Below are 14,293 nucleotides of genomic sequence, written 5' to 3'. Positions count from 1 at the left end.
TAGATGGATGGATGGATAAAGATCTGTCTGTGCGGCTTGAGCAATGCAGCTATTCACATCAAATCGGCAGAGAGTCTGTAGATGGATGGATGGATGGATAAAGATCTGTCGCGGCTTGAGCAATGCAGCTATTCACATAAAACTCGGCAGAGAGTCTGTAGATGGATGGATGGATAGAGATCTGTCGCCGGCTAGAGCAATGCAGCTATTCACATCAAATCGGCAGAGAGTCTGTGATGGATGGATGGATAAAGATCTGTCTGTGCGGCTTGAGCAATGCAGCTATTCACATCAAATCGGCAGAGAGTCTGTAGATGGATGGATGGATGGATGGATGGATGATGGATAAAGATCTGTCGCCGGCTAGAGCAATGCAGCTATTCACATAAAACTCGGCAGAGAGTCTGGATGGATGGATGGATAAGATCTGTCGCCGGCTAGAGCAATGCAGCTATTCATATCAAACTCGGCAGAGAGTCTGGATGGATGGATGGATGGATGATGGATAAAGATCTGTCGTGCCGGCTTGAGCAATGCAGCTATTCACATCAAATCGGCAGAGAGTCTGTAGATGGATGGATGGATGATGGATAAAGATCTGTCTGTGCGGCTTGAGCAATGCAGCTATTCATATCAAACTCGGCAGAGAGTCTGTGGATGATGGATGGATAAAGATCTGTCGCCGGCTGAGCAATGCAGCTATTCACATCAAATCGGCAGAGAGTCTGTAGATGGATGGATGGATGATAAAGATCTGTCGTGCCGGCTTGAGCAATGCAGCTATTCATATCAAACTCGGCAGAGAGTCTGGATGGATGGATGGATAAGATCTGTCGCCGGCTAGAGCAATGCAGCTATTCACATCAAATCGGCAGAGAGTCTGTGATGGATGGATGGATGGATAAAGATCTGTCTGTGCGGCTTGAGCAATGCAGCTATTCACATCAAATCGGCAGAGAGTCTGTAGATGGATGGATGGATAAAGATCTGTCTGTGCGGCTTGAGCAATGCAGCTATTCACATCAACTCGGCAGAGAGTCTGTAGATGGATGGATGGATGATAAAGATCTGTCGCGGCTTGAGCAATGCAGCTATTCACATCAAATCGGCAGAGAGTCTGTGATGGATGGATGGATAAAGATCTGTCGCGGCTTGAGCAATGCAGCTATTCACATCAACTCGGCAGAGAGTCTGTGGATGGATGGATGATAAAGATCTGTCGCGGCTTGAGCAATGCAGCTATTCACATCAACTCGGCAGAGAGTCTGTGGATGGATGATGGATAAAGATCTGTCGCGGCTTGAGCAATGCAGCTATTCATATCAAACTCGGCAGAGAGTCTGTAGATGGATGGATGGATGATAAAGATCTGTCGCCGGCTAGAGCAATGCAGCTATTCACATCAAATCGGCAGAGAGTCTGTAGATGGATGGATGGATAAAGATTTGTCGCCGGCTTGAGCAATGCAGCTATTCACATCAAATCGGCAGAGAGTCTGTGGATGATGGATGGATGGATAGAGATCTGTCGCCGGCTTAAGCAATGCAGCTATTCACATCAAATCGGCAGAGAGTCTGTAGATGGATGGATGGATGATAAAGATCTGTCGCCGGCTTAAGCAATGCAGCTATTCATATCAAACTCGGCAGAGAGTCTGGGATGGATGGATGGATAAGATCTGTCGCCGGCTAGAGCAATGCAGCTATTCACATCAAATCGGCAGAGAGTCTGTGATGGATGGATGGATGGATAGAGATCTGTCGCCGGCTGAGCAATGCAGCTATTCACATCAAATCGGCAGAGAGTCTGTAGATGGATGGATGGATAAAGATTTGTCGCCGGCTTGAGCAATGCAGCTATTCACATCAACTCGGCAGAGAGTCTGTAGATGGATGGATGGATGATAAAGATCTGTCGCCGGCTTAAGCAATGCAGCTATTCACATCAAATCGGCAGAGAGTCTGTGGATGATGGATGGATAAAGATTTGTCGCCGGCTTGAGCAATGCAGCTATTCATATCAAACTCGGCAGAGAGTCTGTAGATGGATGGATGGATAGAGATCTGTCGCCGGCTTAAGCAATGCAGCTATTCACATCAACTCGGCAGAGAGTCTGTAGATGGATGGATGGATGATGGATAAAGATCTGTCGCCGCTTGAGCAATGCAGCTATTCATATCAAACTCGGCAGAGAGTCTGTAGATGGATGGATGGATGATAAAGATCTGTCGCCGGCTAGAGCAATGCAGCTATTCACATCAAATCGGCAGAGAGTCTGTAGATGGATGGATGGATGATGGATGGATAAAGATTTGTCGCCGGCTTGAGCAATGCAGCTATTCATATCAAACTCGGCAGAGAGTCTGTGATGGATGGATGGATAAGATCTGTCGCCGGCTGAGCAATGCAGCTATTCATATCAAACTCGGCAGAGAGTCTGTAGATGGATGGATGGATGGATAAGATCTGTCGCCGGCTTAAGCAATGCAGCTATTCACATCAAACTCGGCAGAGAGTCTGTGGATGGATGGATGGATGGATAAGATCTGTCTGTGCCGGCTTGAGCAATGCAGCTATTCACATCAAACTCGGCAGAGAGTCTGTGGATGGATGGATGGATGATGGATAAAGATCTGTCTGTGCCGGCTTAAGCAATGCAGCTATTCACATCGCACTCTGCGTACCTGCCGATATCTGCCAGCCGACGCTTCCAACAAAACTGGCATGCAGATGTTTTCGAATCGCTCTGGGAGCGATTTTCTCCAGGCATCCGAGCGGACGTTTTCGAGAAAGTTCTCTCATCAAAAAACTGAATCGCTTAAAAATGGAGATAGAAAAATTCTAATTTCAGATTCGGATTCAGCGCCTTGAAATTAATAATTTGGCTCGCGTTTGCTTAAAAAAATGAGAAATGAGGAATCGACAGAGATCTTGAAGAAACGCCTTCTAAACATTACCTAAAACACCTAATAAACTAGCCTTAACAGAGAAATTTGCTCAGAACATACGTATTTTTTTATTCTGAAGTTGGTAGGCATGCTATTGAAGTGGAAATGGTTTTCAATAATTAAATATGATCCTAGTAATGTATGATTTATTTTGACTATTCTTCTCTTTTGATCTTGCCGACTGCGGCTGATTGTAGAAACAATCAAATTACATTTTCCACTTATCAGTAGAATCCAATGAAATCACTTTTTCTGACTTATTCAACTAATATTCAACGACAAGAGAACTTCACTAGAACAAATTCAAATCAGTCTGCTCTGTTGCCTTGGCTGTAGCTGACCGTGCTGTGCCTCTAGTCGCTAATTGTTTAATTGTTAAATCGCTAAAGGTTCACTTTGCTTTTTAGGGCTACTTGTAGGTACAATGAAAATTAAAAATTGTAGCTTTCAATAAATTGATTTGTGCGAGTATTTTTACATATCATGTTTTGGACTCTTAAGAGACATTTTAAGTGTGAATCACTTGAGAATGACTCTGAAGATTTCGAAACATGTTGTAAAATATATATTGAAAGGGCGCTATGAATTTTAATTTATATTGTAATTAAAAATTTACAAGAAAAATATTCACATTAATTAGATGAATTATGTTAGATGGACTCTGATTTTTTCAGATTATTCGTTCCTTCAAATGTCATGGAGATCGATTCAGCCTGAAATTGTCTATTGTATCAGGTCTGAATGGTATCTGACAATAGACATAATAAAATCATTTAATAAACTATATGACTTTTTTTGTATGAACGTTTTTTCATTATTATTAATATAACGTTTTATAATAATTATTATTATCATTAATGTATTATCAACATGTCATAACATTTCACAGAAAATATCTGTTGGGTTGATGCCTTGCAGGCTACTCAGCAATTACTTGTCGACTGCTGCGATCATTTTGAATGACTAATAATTCAAACAATCAAGAAACTCACTACGTAGTACTTCAGACTACAATACAGTGGATTAATTATTAAGATAATTTAAATGAATGTTACTCCTGAATTATATTAGAGAGATTGTATAATTTCTATTATAAAACGAACTATGCAATAAAAATGTTTCAATAATATATTTACTTCTAGCATATAATTAATAGAATGATAAATGAACAGTAACTATCAATATACTATCATCACTATTTTTGTCTGCACCTTAAGCAGACAGCTAGTCGTTCTCCGCTACTTATAGATTCTGTGTAGTTGGTATATTCTTTTTTAATTTTATCATTAATTAATGATAAAACTTCACTGCATCAGCTTGGAGATCTCGCATCGACTGATGGAAATCGCTATAAATTTTTATTTTTTATTTTTTGTGTGCACCCAATGAGATCTACCACTACTACTAGAGTATAACAAAAGCAGATCATCGTCACTGCTATCATCGTTGCCCCTATTGAGCCAAGGAATACTTTTATAAAATGAACTTCTACACCACGGCACATACTGGTTTGACATCACCTTTGAATAATCGTATTTTAAGTGTGAATCACTTGAGAATGACTCTGAAGATTTCGAAACATGTTGTCGTAAAATATAATTATATTGAAAGGAGCTGTTATATTGAACAGCGGGAACGTCTTCTTGTTTGGATCATATGTTGACCTTTGTAAAAGTAAAATCCATCCAATCGTATATCACTCGAGTATCACAGACCACTTCATTACAATTCTTGGACTGGAAGAACATCAGTTGGACAGAACAAATGGGGATGAACAGAGCTCAACTAACTGTCAACTCTCAACTAACTGTAAATCTGTCAACTTGAACGGCTTGAGGAGAGGACTGCAAGTGGAACAATGGACGGAGGTTTTTGAGTCAAATAACACAGAATCAGCTTACAAAAAGTTCCTAGAAATTCTACAAAAACATATGGAGAGCAATACACGTCATTGAATAACGTGGACCTCACTATATTCTATTCTATTCTATTCTATCTTCTCTCGGGCAGAGTAAGAGCGCAACTGAGAGCAGAGCGAAAAGCTCTGTCGGCCCACAGATGTTTTTTGATGTGAATACAAACTCTGCGGACGCTCAGATATCTGTGTTCTGTTGCTCTGCCACTCTGCAGATCAAAATAGGTTGGTGAGAATAGACCTTAACACAAAAAAGTTGTTGGCAAATACCTGTTAGTTCATCCCGAATTCCGAATTATTGATCAATTATCTATATAAATATATTGTCTTCTTGTTGTTTTTTCATGTTTCAGTATGTTTTTACTTTGTACTGTTCTCTTTATGAACTCACAGCTATAGCGCACAAGTCTGACTTTGCTGGCTGTGCCAAAACATTAAAATTTACTATAATTCACATTTGTCTCATGTATTTTGGCGAAATAAAAAAATAAATATACATTATAGATTATATACCGTAATCTATACCCCGTAAAACGGGGTTACTTAAGCCTACAGGGTAACAAAAGCCATTTGGCAAGGTAAATTTCAAGAGCCCATGTTGGTAACACTGATTTCAGAAATGGTCTAAGTTTCCCCCTGGAATGGGGTAACAAAAACCAGGTATGTTAAATGAATGTTTGGCTCAAGTTGAATACTCCTGGGGTAACTAATTCCATACACTAGACTAAGAGAAACAATATCCATGTTTAAAAAACTGAATTTGATGGAGAAAAATAATACAATTTTTATTTACAGTGTTTACTCCAAATATATGATGCACAGTATTGGTTAACGCTAAATGGACTAGCAAATAATGGCGGTTAGAAAAACTTATGTTCTCCTGACCAAAAACTACACAATATCTCAAAGGGATTGGAAATATACATTGTATACGAGTATGTAGGCATTTGAGCTTTTGTGTATCTGCCATACGCTAAATAAATGAATAACATATTCTTAAAGTACAGTAATGGTGTCATAGAACACCATTGCATCAATCTTACTACAATTAGTGTGGCTATTTGTAGATAGTTGTAAATACATTCCTGGCTTCCATTTATTCCTGATGGAACATGGAAAAAGCCAAATTTCGTTTCTTTTCAATTTTATAAAATAGCATTGCATATCTAGGAATGAAATTATATTTATTATCCTGTTGTTTGATAGGAAGAGGATAATTATTAAACGCGGTGTTGAACTGGTTGCTTTATTACTGTGTTAACACTCATTGATATGAGTACGAGTGGGAGGAAATACATTTACTACTTTGAATTTACAAAATATTCATATTCATCTATTGATTCAATTACACATAAATGACCAGCAGGTACAACCTAAAACCGTCCCTCCCCCTAATTTTGATTCATAGTCCAGCTTATGTGTCTTTCAATTCATAAATTTGTGTCAAATTTTCAGTGCAAAAAATTACTAGCAAAACATTCACCCTACGAATAAGACATATTGAATTTGAATGTATCAAAGAAAAAATTAACATAAGTTAATACTGATTTAAAAGAGTAGCCTATTTCTCACCTCTAGTATTACTATTAGGTATTTTCAGCAAATTCCACTGCCGTTCAAATATTGCTTACTTTTCATAATAATAAGTCATTAATTTCAGTAGTTAATAATTTGAATGAATAAAAATTATAAAACATTGAAGAAAATTATTGCACTTCCAAGGTGGATGACAGAGGATTTGATAGAAAGTGGTATGACAATCTCATCTTACCTGTGATAAATAATGTAACTTTTGTTCAGTTGAGAACAAGACCTCGATTTATAGAAGAAATATAGTTGGGTAGTTTACCACTATCCTCACAATATGTTCTCTATTCTAATGAATTTGTTGACCGAGCGAAGTGAGGTCTAAGATTCAAGTCGACGGTTTGGCATTTCTCTTAATGTTTAAATGTTTGAATGTTTAAATGTTTATATGCTTATATGTTGCGCATTTACGGCGAAACGCGGTAATAGATTTTCATGAAATTTGACAGGTATGTTCCTTTTTAAATTGCGCGTCGACGTATATACAAGGTTTTTGGAAATTTTGCATTTAAAGGATAATATAAAAGGAAAAAGGAGCCTCCTTCATACGCCAGTATTAGAGTACAAATCAGACTGTAGAATTATTCATCGATAACCTCTATCAACTGCCATAAGTCCCATATCTGTAAAAATTTCAGGAGCTCCGCCCCATCTATGCAAAGTTTGATTTTAGATTCTCAATTATCAGGCTTCAGATACAATTTGAACAAAAAATTTCGAGTGGAATAGATTGAGCATGAGAGTCTCTACAATTAATGTTCAGTAACACTTTCACCTAAAATTAAAAATAAGCTCGAAATTCGAGAGAATGTGATTATCCAATTGCAAACTGTTGGCAACTGTTGATTATATTAAATGATTCACTATGAAGAGATAGCAGACCTCGTGTGTCTCCAGCGTTATTGTCCTGTCACCCTGTCGCTGGCTCGAATCGTTGAATAGTAGACTTGAAATGCGCGGGAAGAACACTAGCGTCAGGTGATCAATTTTCATAACGGCAAGGAAAGTTGTATGAGTGTGCCACACCAGATTTTTACTCTAATATTGGCGTATGAAGGAGGCTCCTTTTTCCTTTTATATTATCATTGAGATGCAAAATTTCCAAAAACCTTGTATATACGTCGACGCGCAATTTAAAAAGGAACATACCTGTCAAATTTCATGAAAATTTATTACCGCGTTTCGCCGTAAATGCGCAACATATAAACATTTGAACATTCAAACATTCAAACATTAAGAGAAATGCCAAACCGTCGACTTGAATCTTAGACCTCACTTCGCTCGGTCAATAATCTATAAGGATTGAGTTATTAACATGTTGTTACTAACTTTAGTCTAATCGCAGCTTTAACGTCTTTGGTCCATATTTTGTTATGCAGTCATGGTATTATTATGCGTACCCATTAGTATCAATATTCTCACATTCGAAAAAACTAATTTAATAGGTGATTAAAAATAAACAAATGAACTAAATAATACTGAAGAAGTTATAATATTTTTGATTGTAAAAAATTAATTTTCATCAGATAGAAAGATTATCACGAAACTGGATGAATTATATCATATGGAATACAAATTCAAACTTGAAATGAGTTTGTTAACATTTAAAACAAGTGACATCAGGTACTTGTGGAGGAGAATACTGCGTGAGGTCTACTGTTCACAGAACTACTAGTTCAGTTGATACTATAGTGAGGTCCACGTTAAAATGGCAGTGGAGAGAGACAGGAGAACAGCGTTGCCGGTTCTCTGCCTTGTCACTGCCTTCTCTAGAGGATAGCTGATACTGGTATATCGTATGTAATATTTAACTGTTCATTCTTGTTTAAAATAATCAATTTTATTCCATTTGTCAAGAAAATATATTATTCAATTATTATAATCATATTAGCCTAAATTTCATAAATTAGATTATGTATTTTGTTAATTAATAATATTCCCACATTGTTGATAACCGATCTGGCAACGTGGCGAAGCTAGAAACGAATAGCGCTATCTGTTTTGTCGAATGATAGCCGGACAAGTATAGAAACACCAATGTTAATCAAATACTGCCATTACAACGCGAACCTCACATAAACCTATATTATAGAGAAACAACAGCGTGAGTAGATATCCCATGGTATAGGGCTTTTATGTCGCATTTTTTACTGTTATCTCAAGTCGATAGTCCACGTAGCTCTTACCCGTGAAGCTTTAAGACACTGGTAGTCTCTCATATTGTGCCGTTCATACACTCTTACCCGGTCAAAACAGTAAAAATCGACAATAATCGACAGTAATCGGCATGAGATAACAGTAAAAGTTGCGACATAAACGCCCTATACCATGGAGTATCTACCCACGCTATTGTTTCTTTATGCCTATATGTTCCAATGCTCAAGGCATCTGGGTTGTCAAATTCGCAATATTCATCAAATTCAAATTATCTCAGTTTCAGCGAGGTTTTAGTATTAGTTTTACTGAAGAGTTGCCTTTTGTGTGGTTCAGCTTGTTCACGAAACAACTGGAAGAGCGTGTGGAGGTGAACGAGGCGGGAGTGGTGGTGCTGGAGTGCGAGACCTCGCACACTGTGTCCACCAAGTGGCACCACGCTGGTGTTGAGGTGAGCGGCATGGACCACCGCGAGCTGGTGCAGGACGGACGCACGCACAAGCTCATCATCAAGAAGTGCAAGTCGTCGGACGCCGGCCAATACACCTGCTCTGTCAAGGGTCAGCTCACCACCTCGCAAGTCTTCGTCAAAGGTAAACTCTTAACTGTCTCATAAATTCTCAATGAAAGAGTATATAGGGGTGTTTTTGGTTGTCTGCAAAAATGTATGGCGTGAATTGAAAATTTAAACATCAAATAGCCTTATTATTACACTTGATGTAGTGGTCAGTTAATTTCGAAAGCCTGTTTGTAAAATGTCTTCGTTTTGTATGGTGGAAATAAAATTCATCAATCATTATTATTCAAACTAAGCAGATAGCCATCCAAGATTTTCAATCAATTTATCTCGAATCCAGAAATACAAATTTCCGCCTTGAATATTCATAATAAATTATAAAAATACTGCTACTTCTCATTCACTTTGATTTGATAATTTTCTCACATCTTGAATCAAATTGATAAAATTTACAATAAAAACTATTGTAATAATACCACTAATTGGGGATTAAGTAACTGATTATCTGTAACTGAAAAAATCAAACAGTTCATTGTCGAAAAACTTCATACTTGTCATAACAGAGTCAAGAAACAATTATTTCTATAATATTATTAGAAAAAAGTATCTAACTGAATACAAGCATTCAAGAATACTTGATGAATCTTTCAAAAAGGTTTTGTAATCTCTGCTTTCTATATATCTTACATTTTCAGGCAAAGCATTTAACATTTTCACAGACATGGCAAGTTCTACTGTGAACCTGAGTACTAACATTGTCCAATTCTCAAATTATCTCTATTCCTTGTCTTATATCGATGTACATCAGAACTCACCTCATACTCAGTATTGAGTTATTAACACAAACTCAGTGTGAGTTTGAAACACACACTGTGCTTACAATGATGGGAGTGTTAGAAGCCCCATGCTAATAAGTAAATTCCTACATGGTGTGAGAGGTGATGGGTTACGACATAAAATACGTAATGATTTTATGAATCCTGAAGAAAAATTATTGACAGTGAACAATTTCTCTACAACTGGATGCCATAATGAAGATGACAATGAACATACGAATAAAAAAATCTGGTGTGGTACACTCACACAACTTTCCTTGCTCATTGAACTGTAAACCCCGTTCTTAAACGAGAATAATTTAGGGGAATAACATAATGCCGATTGGCGGCAACATAATTATTTGAAACTACGATCAGACTTCTGTATAATTATGTGTATATATAATTGTTTTCAGAGTACTTTTTCCTTTGTGTAAGTTGTGAAATTCAATGACTTTCTTTAAAAGTCGTCAAAACAGCTGTTCTACAGATGAAATATCTCGACTTTGTGTTCTTTTTATGAACTGCTCTACCTACCTACCTCATGCACGAGAAGGAGGTTACAAAGTCCATTTCTCAAGGATGGGGTGGACCCCCCATTAGTTTCCCAGAAAGAAGACTCATGCCAGTTGATAGAGCTGGTAAATAACTATACAGGGTATGAATTTGAAAAAATCGGTCAAGTTATTTTTGAGAAAATCGTGAAAAACATGGTTTTTTAGTAATCATCCGTCATTTTTCTCAAGAATATAACGGAGCTCCTGCAATTTTCTCAGAAATGAGACTCATATGTCAGTTGATAGAGCTATCCGTGGTATAAATTTGAAGAAAATCGTTAGAACCGTTTTCGAGAAAAACGTGAAAAACATGGTTTTTTAGTAATTATCCGCCATTTTTTCCGCCATCTTGAATTGAATTTTATTGAATTTCTTATTGTCGGATCCTTATGGTATAAGGACCTTAAGTTTAAAATTTCAAGTCAATCAGTTAATTAGGAATGGAGTTATAAAGAATATACACACAGACATACACACATACACACACACACACACAGATCAACACCCAAAAATCATGTTTTTGGACTCAGGGGACCTTGAAACGTATAGAAAACTTGAAATTTGGGTACCTTAATTTTTTTTGGAAAGCAATACTTTCCTTACCTATGGTAAAAGGGCAAGGAAAGTAATACATTCATTAAAGCAGATGAAGTGACCACCATTTAAGTGAGTCTCCTCAGCAAAAATATACCCTTATTGATTTTCTTTTTGATCAAACAATTAATTGATTTTATTCTCTTGTGTTTCCAGATATGAAACCCGATTTCACCAGAATGCTAGAAGACATCGAAGTCAAAGAAACAGAAGGCGCAATTCTTGAAGTTGAAGTTACATCAGAAACAGCAAATGTCACTTGGCATAAGGTGAATTTTTCGCATAATTTCCATCATTGATGAGTAGAAACAGTGAGAGAAAGCTATTATGTAAATTTATTGATTTCTCCAGTAATAAACAATTGCATGTTTATTATAATGTAAGTAGCCTATCATTAACATTACACTGCTTACATGGTTGAATGGAATACATGATTACACATGAATCTATGTAATGGATTCTCACTCATCTCCACCTTTCGTAAATTTTCAGAAAACGTAGAGCTCAAAAATCATCGTTATATTCAAGTATAGCCAAAAGGATATACACTAAAATATCTACACTAAATCTTTGAATATAACTTCTTGAGCTGTTTTTTGGAGCTGTTCTGTTCCTGAAAGTGAATAGAATCTGATAGAACAAACTCATGCATTTTTATATTAGTTGAGAAAAGTATCGTATCATAAGCTTTTACTAATTCAAAATTAGTCAAGTGAAATTATATTCATACAATAATAATATGATACATTCTTGTATATAACTGTCATTATAACTTTCGATTGATTGATTGCTCGGATGCTTTTATCCAGGATGGTGAACAAATTACACCTTCTCGAGACAAATTTGTGATGGAAAAGAGGGGCAACATCCGCAAGCTACTTATCCGCAGCACATCGGTCCACGATGAGGGAGAGTACACATGCTCGCTGGGAGATCAGGAGTGCACAGCTGAAGTCACCGTCATTGGTAACTATCCCTTCCACCTTTCTTATGGGCCTCATTTAAGATGCAAAATTGCAAACCCACTGGAATATTATTACTGTATAATAATAGGCTGAGACTCATTTTGCCTCCTCCACACAATACAATATTTTCAATACATACAATTTGAAATACAAGATTATTAAAAAATGAAAGAAATATACAATCAATATAAAAGAATACTTGATAATCACTGAAGTAATCGTGAACAATAATAATTGATTATTGATTAATGATATAAGAATAATCATTAAACAAAATAGAATCGATAATAATAAAAAGAAGAAAGAATGAAGAGAGAGAAAAATCTTCCAGTGGGCCATACAAATTCCATTCGTTTTCTATTTCTTTGATAATTTTGTATTTAAATGAAGATGAAATTTTTGGGTTAAAGTAATTTTTATGTACTCTTGCTTGCAAGCAAGATTCCACAAGCAACAGTGCAGCATTGGATGACCCTGTCGTACTTCTTTTTCATGTGCTATTGCAAATCTTCTCTTATCATGGGATAAAAATTTCACTCAATTTTTGCTATTTCAACAAGTATATTTATAAATAAACAGATTCGGACCCTTTTTTTCATAAGATACTTAGTTCACTATATTAGGATGTATTATCAAAAAAGTAAATTTATCTGAATGAATCTGAACTCATTTATCATTCATAATCATATTTAGGATGAAACAAATAAATATGTATTTATCCCTTCATGATGCTCATGTTCCATGTTTCCTCCATTTGCTTATTAATATCTCACGTAAAGTAAATTATGATTTGTGATGCATTACAACTACTTGATTAATTGTCAGTCTTTTTTTAATACTAACTCACTCATGATATTATTTTCTGAATAGTTATCAATCTTTTTTTTTTTTGAATGCCAACTCACTCATGATTATTTCCAGAATTGCCCCCCGAGATCAAGACAAAGCTACAGGACATCACAGTGACTCGTGGCGAGAAGGCGATTCTGGAGGTGGAGCTGACCAAGGGTGATGCACTGGTGCGCTGGTTCAAGGACGACAAAGAGCTGCAGTTCAGTGAGCACGTGCAGCTGTCCATCGATGGCAAACGCCAGAAGCTCAAAATCTACCAGGCTGAACTGTCTGACGGCGGCATCTACTCCTGTAGAGTCGGTGATCAAATATCGGATGCCAGGGTCACTGTTGAAGGTAGGATTCAATTATTTATACAATTGGACTATTTTGTATACAATGATCTGTAATATTCCTTTACTGTGTAAAGGAATATATTATGTAAGTGACTTCATTGAATAATACTTGATTTGATTTGGTCTACCAAGTATCAGTTGAATTCATAGCAATTTAACAACTGGCTGGTTAATCTATATTGAAAGATATTTGAAGAAATATGTGTGCTCGACGCTCTTATATGAGCCTTGTTTGCTCATTATGTTTTTTACATGGTAGATGGAATAAATCTTGGGAGTATAGAGTAGTTCAGTATTGTACAGTTCGTACTAACAAGAAAACGTACAAAAGTGTTTTGTGAAATCTGAGAGCTCCAAGCTCATTATATGTAACCTTTAAAATTCTTGAAATTAATATACTTCATCATGAAAGAAGGGAAAAAAATTCAAAATAAATGTAAAAATAGTAAAGTCGAAATGGTAAATAATTTCATATTTCTCATTCAATGTACAAACAATATTTAATAAAATTTGCAGCTCGAGTCCAACAAATCACCTCGGAATAAGTGTTCTGTGTTGCTGAAAATTTGTTGATAGAAGTGCTAGTTTTCCATGATCATAAAGGTCAAATAATTGTTAACGAATCTCTTATAAGAATCATCATTCTTGGTAACTGAAAAGTGTTCATTTCTTGAGGAGACTTCATAAACACAGACATCTTGACATGAAATCGTTCAATTTTATTTCACATCAATCTTCTTCTACATGAATTCTTTATTCACTACAATTATTCTACACTATATATTTATTCAAATTTAATGATTCTTCAATAAAAAGTTTTATCATTGCAAAACTTCCTCGTTCATTCTAGTTTAATTTTAGGTGAATTTTCAGACCGGCTTAATAAGGTTATTATGAATTTTTGTCCAATTGTTCGTCTCAAATTTTCAGAACCAGCAGTTGAATTCATTCTTGGTCTGCCTGATGTAACATTGGTGCCCGTTAATAGTGACGCAGTATTTACTGTACAACTATCCAATCCAGACGTGCCGGTTAAATGGTTGAAGTAAGTATT

General features: G+C 36.3%; 1 protein-coding gene across 1 annotated transcript in view; it reads left to right on the top strand.

Annotated features, from left to right (window-relative positions):
• Positions 1-14,293, top strand: part of LOC111045387 (titin-like) — a 309,506-nt gene that overhangs the window by 265,932 nt on the left and 29,281 nt on the right. The window contains 5 exon segments of the mRNA XM_039431466.1: positions 8,941-9,197; positions 11,244-11,356; positions 11,897-12,053; positions 12,974-13,240; positions 14,170-14,284. Coding sequence (XP_039287400.1) covers positions 8,941-9,197; positions 11,244-11,356; positions 11,897-12,053; positions 12,974-13,240; positions 14,170-14,284 — 909 coding nt within the window.

This window comes from Nilaparvata lugens, chromosome 6 (assembly GCF_014356525.2).
Source record: "Nilaparvata lugens isolate BPH chromosome 6, ASM1435652v1, whole genome shotgun sequence".
Lineage (NCBI taxonomy): Eukaryota > Metazoa > Arthropoda > Insecta > Hemiptera > Delphacidae > Nilaparvata > Nilaparvata lugens.
Note: the sequence above shows the minus strand (reverse complement) of the source record. Positions and strands in the feature narration are given on the sequence as shown.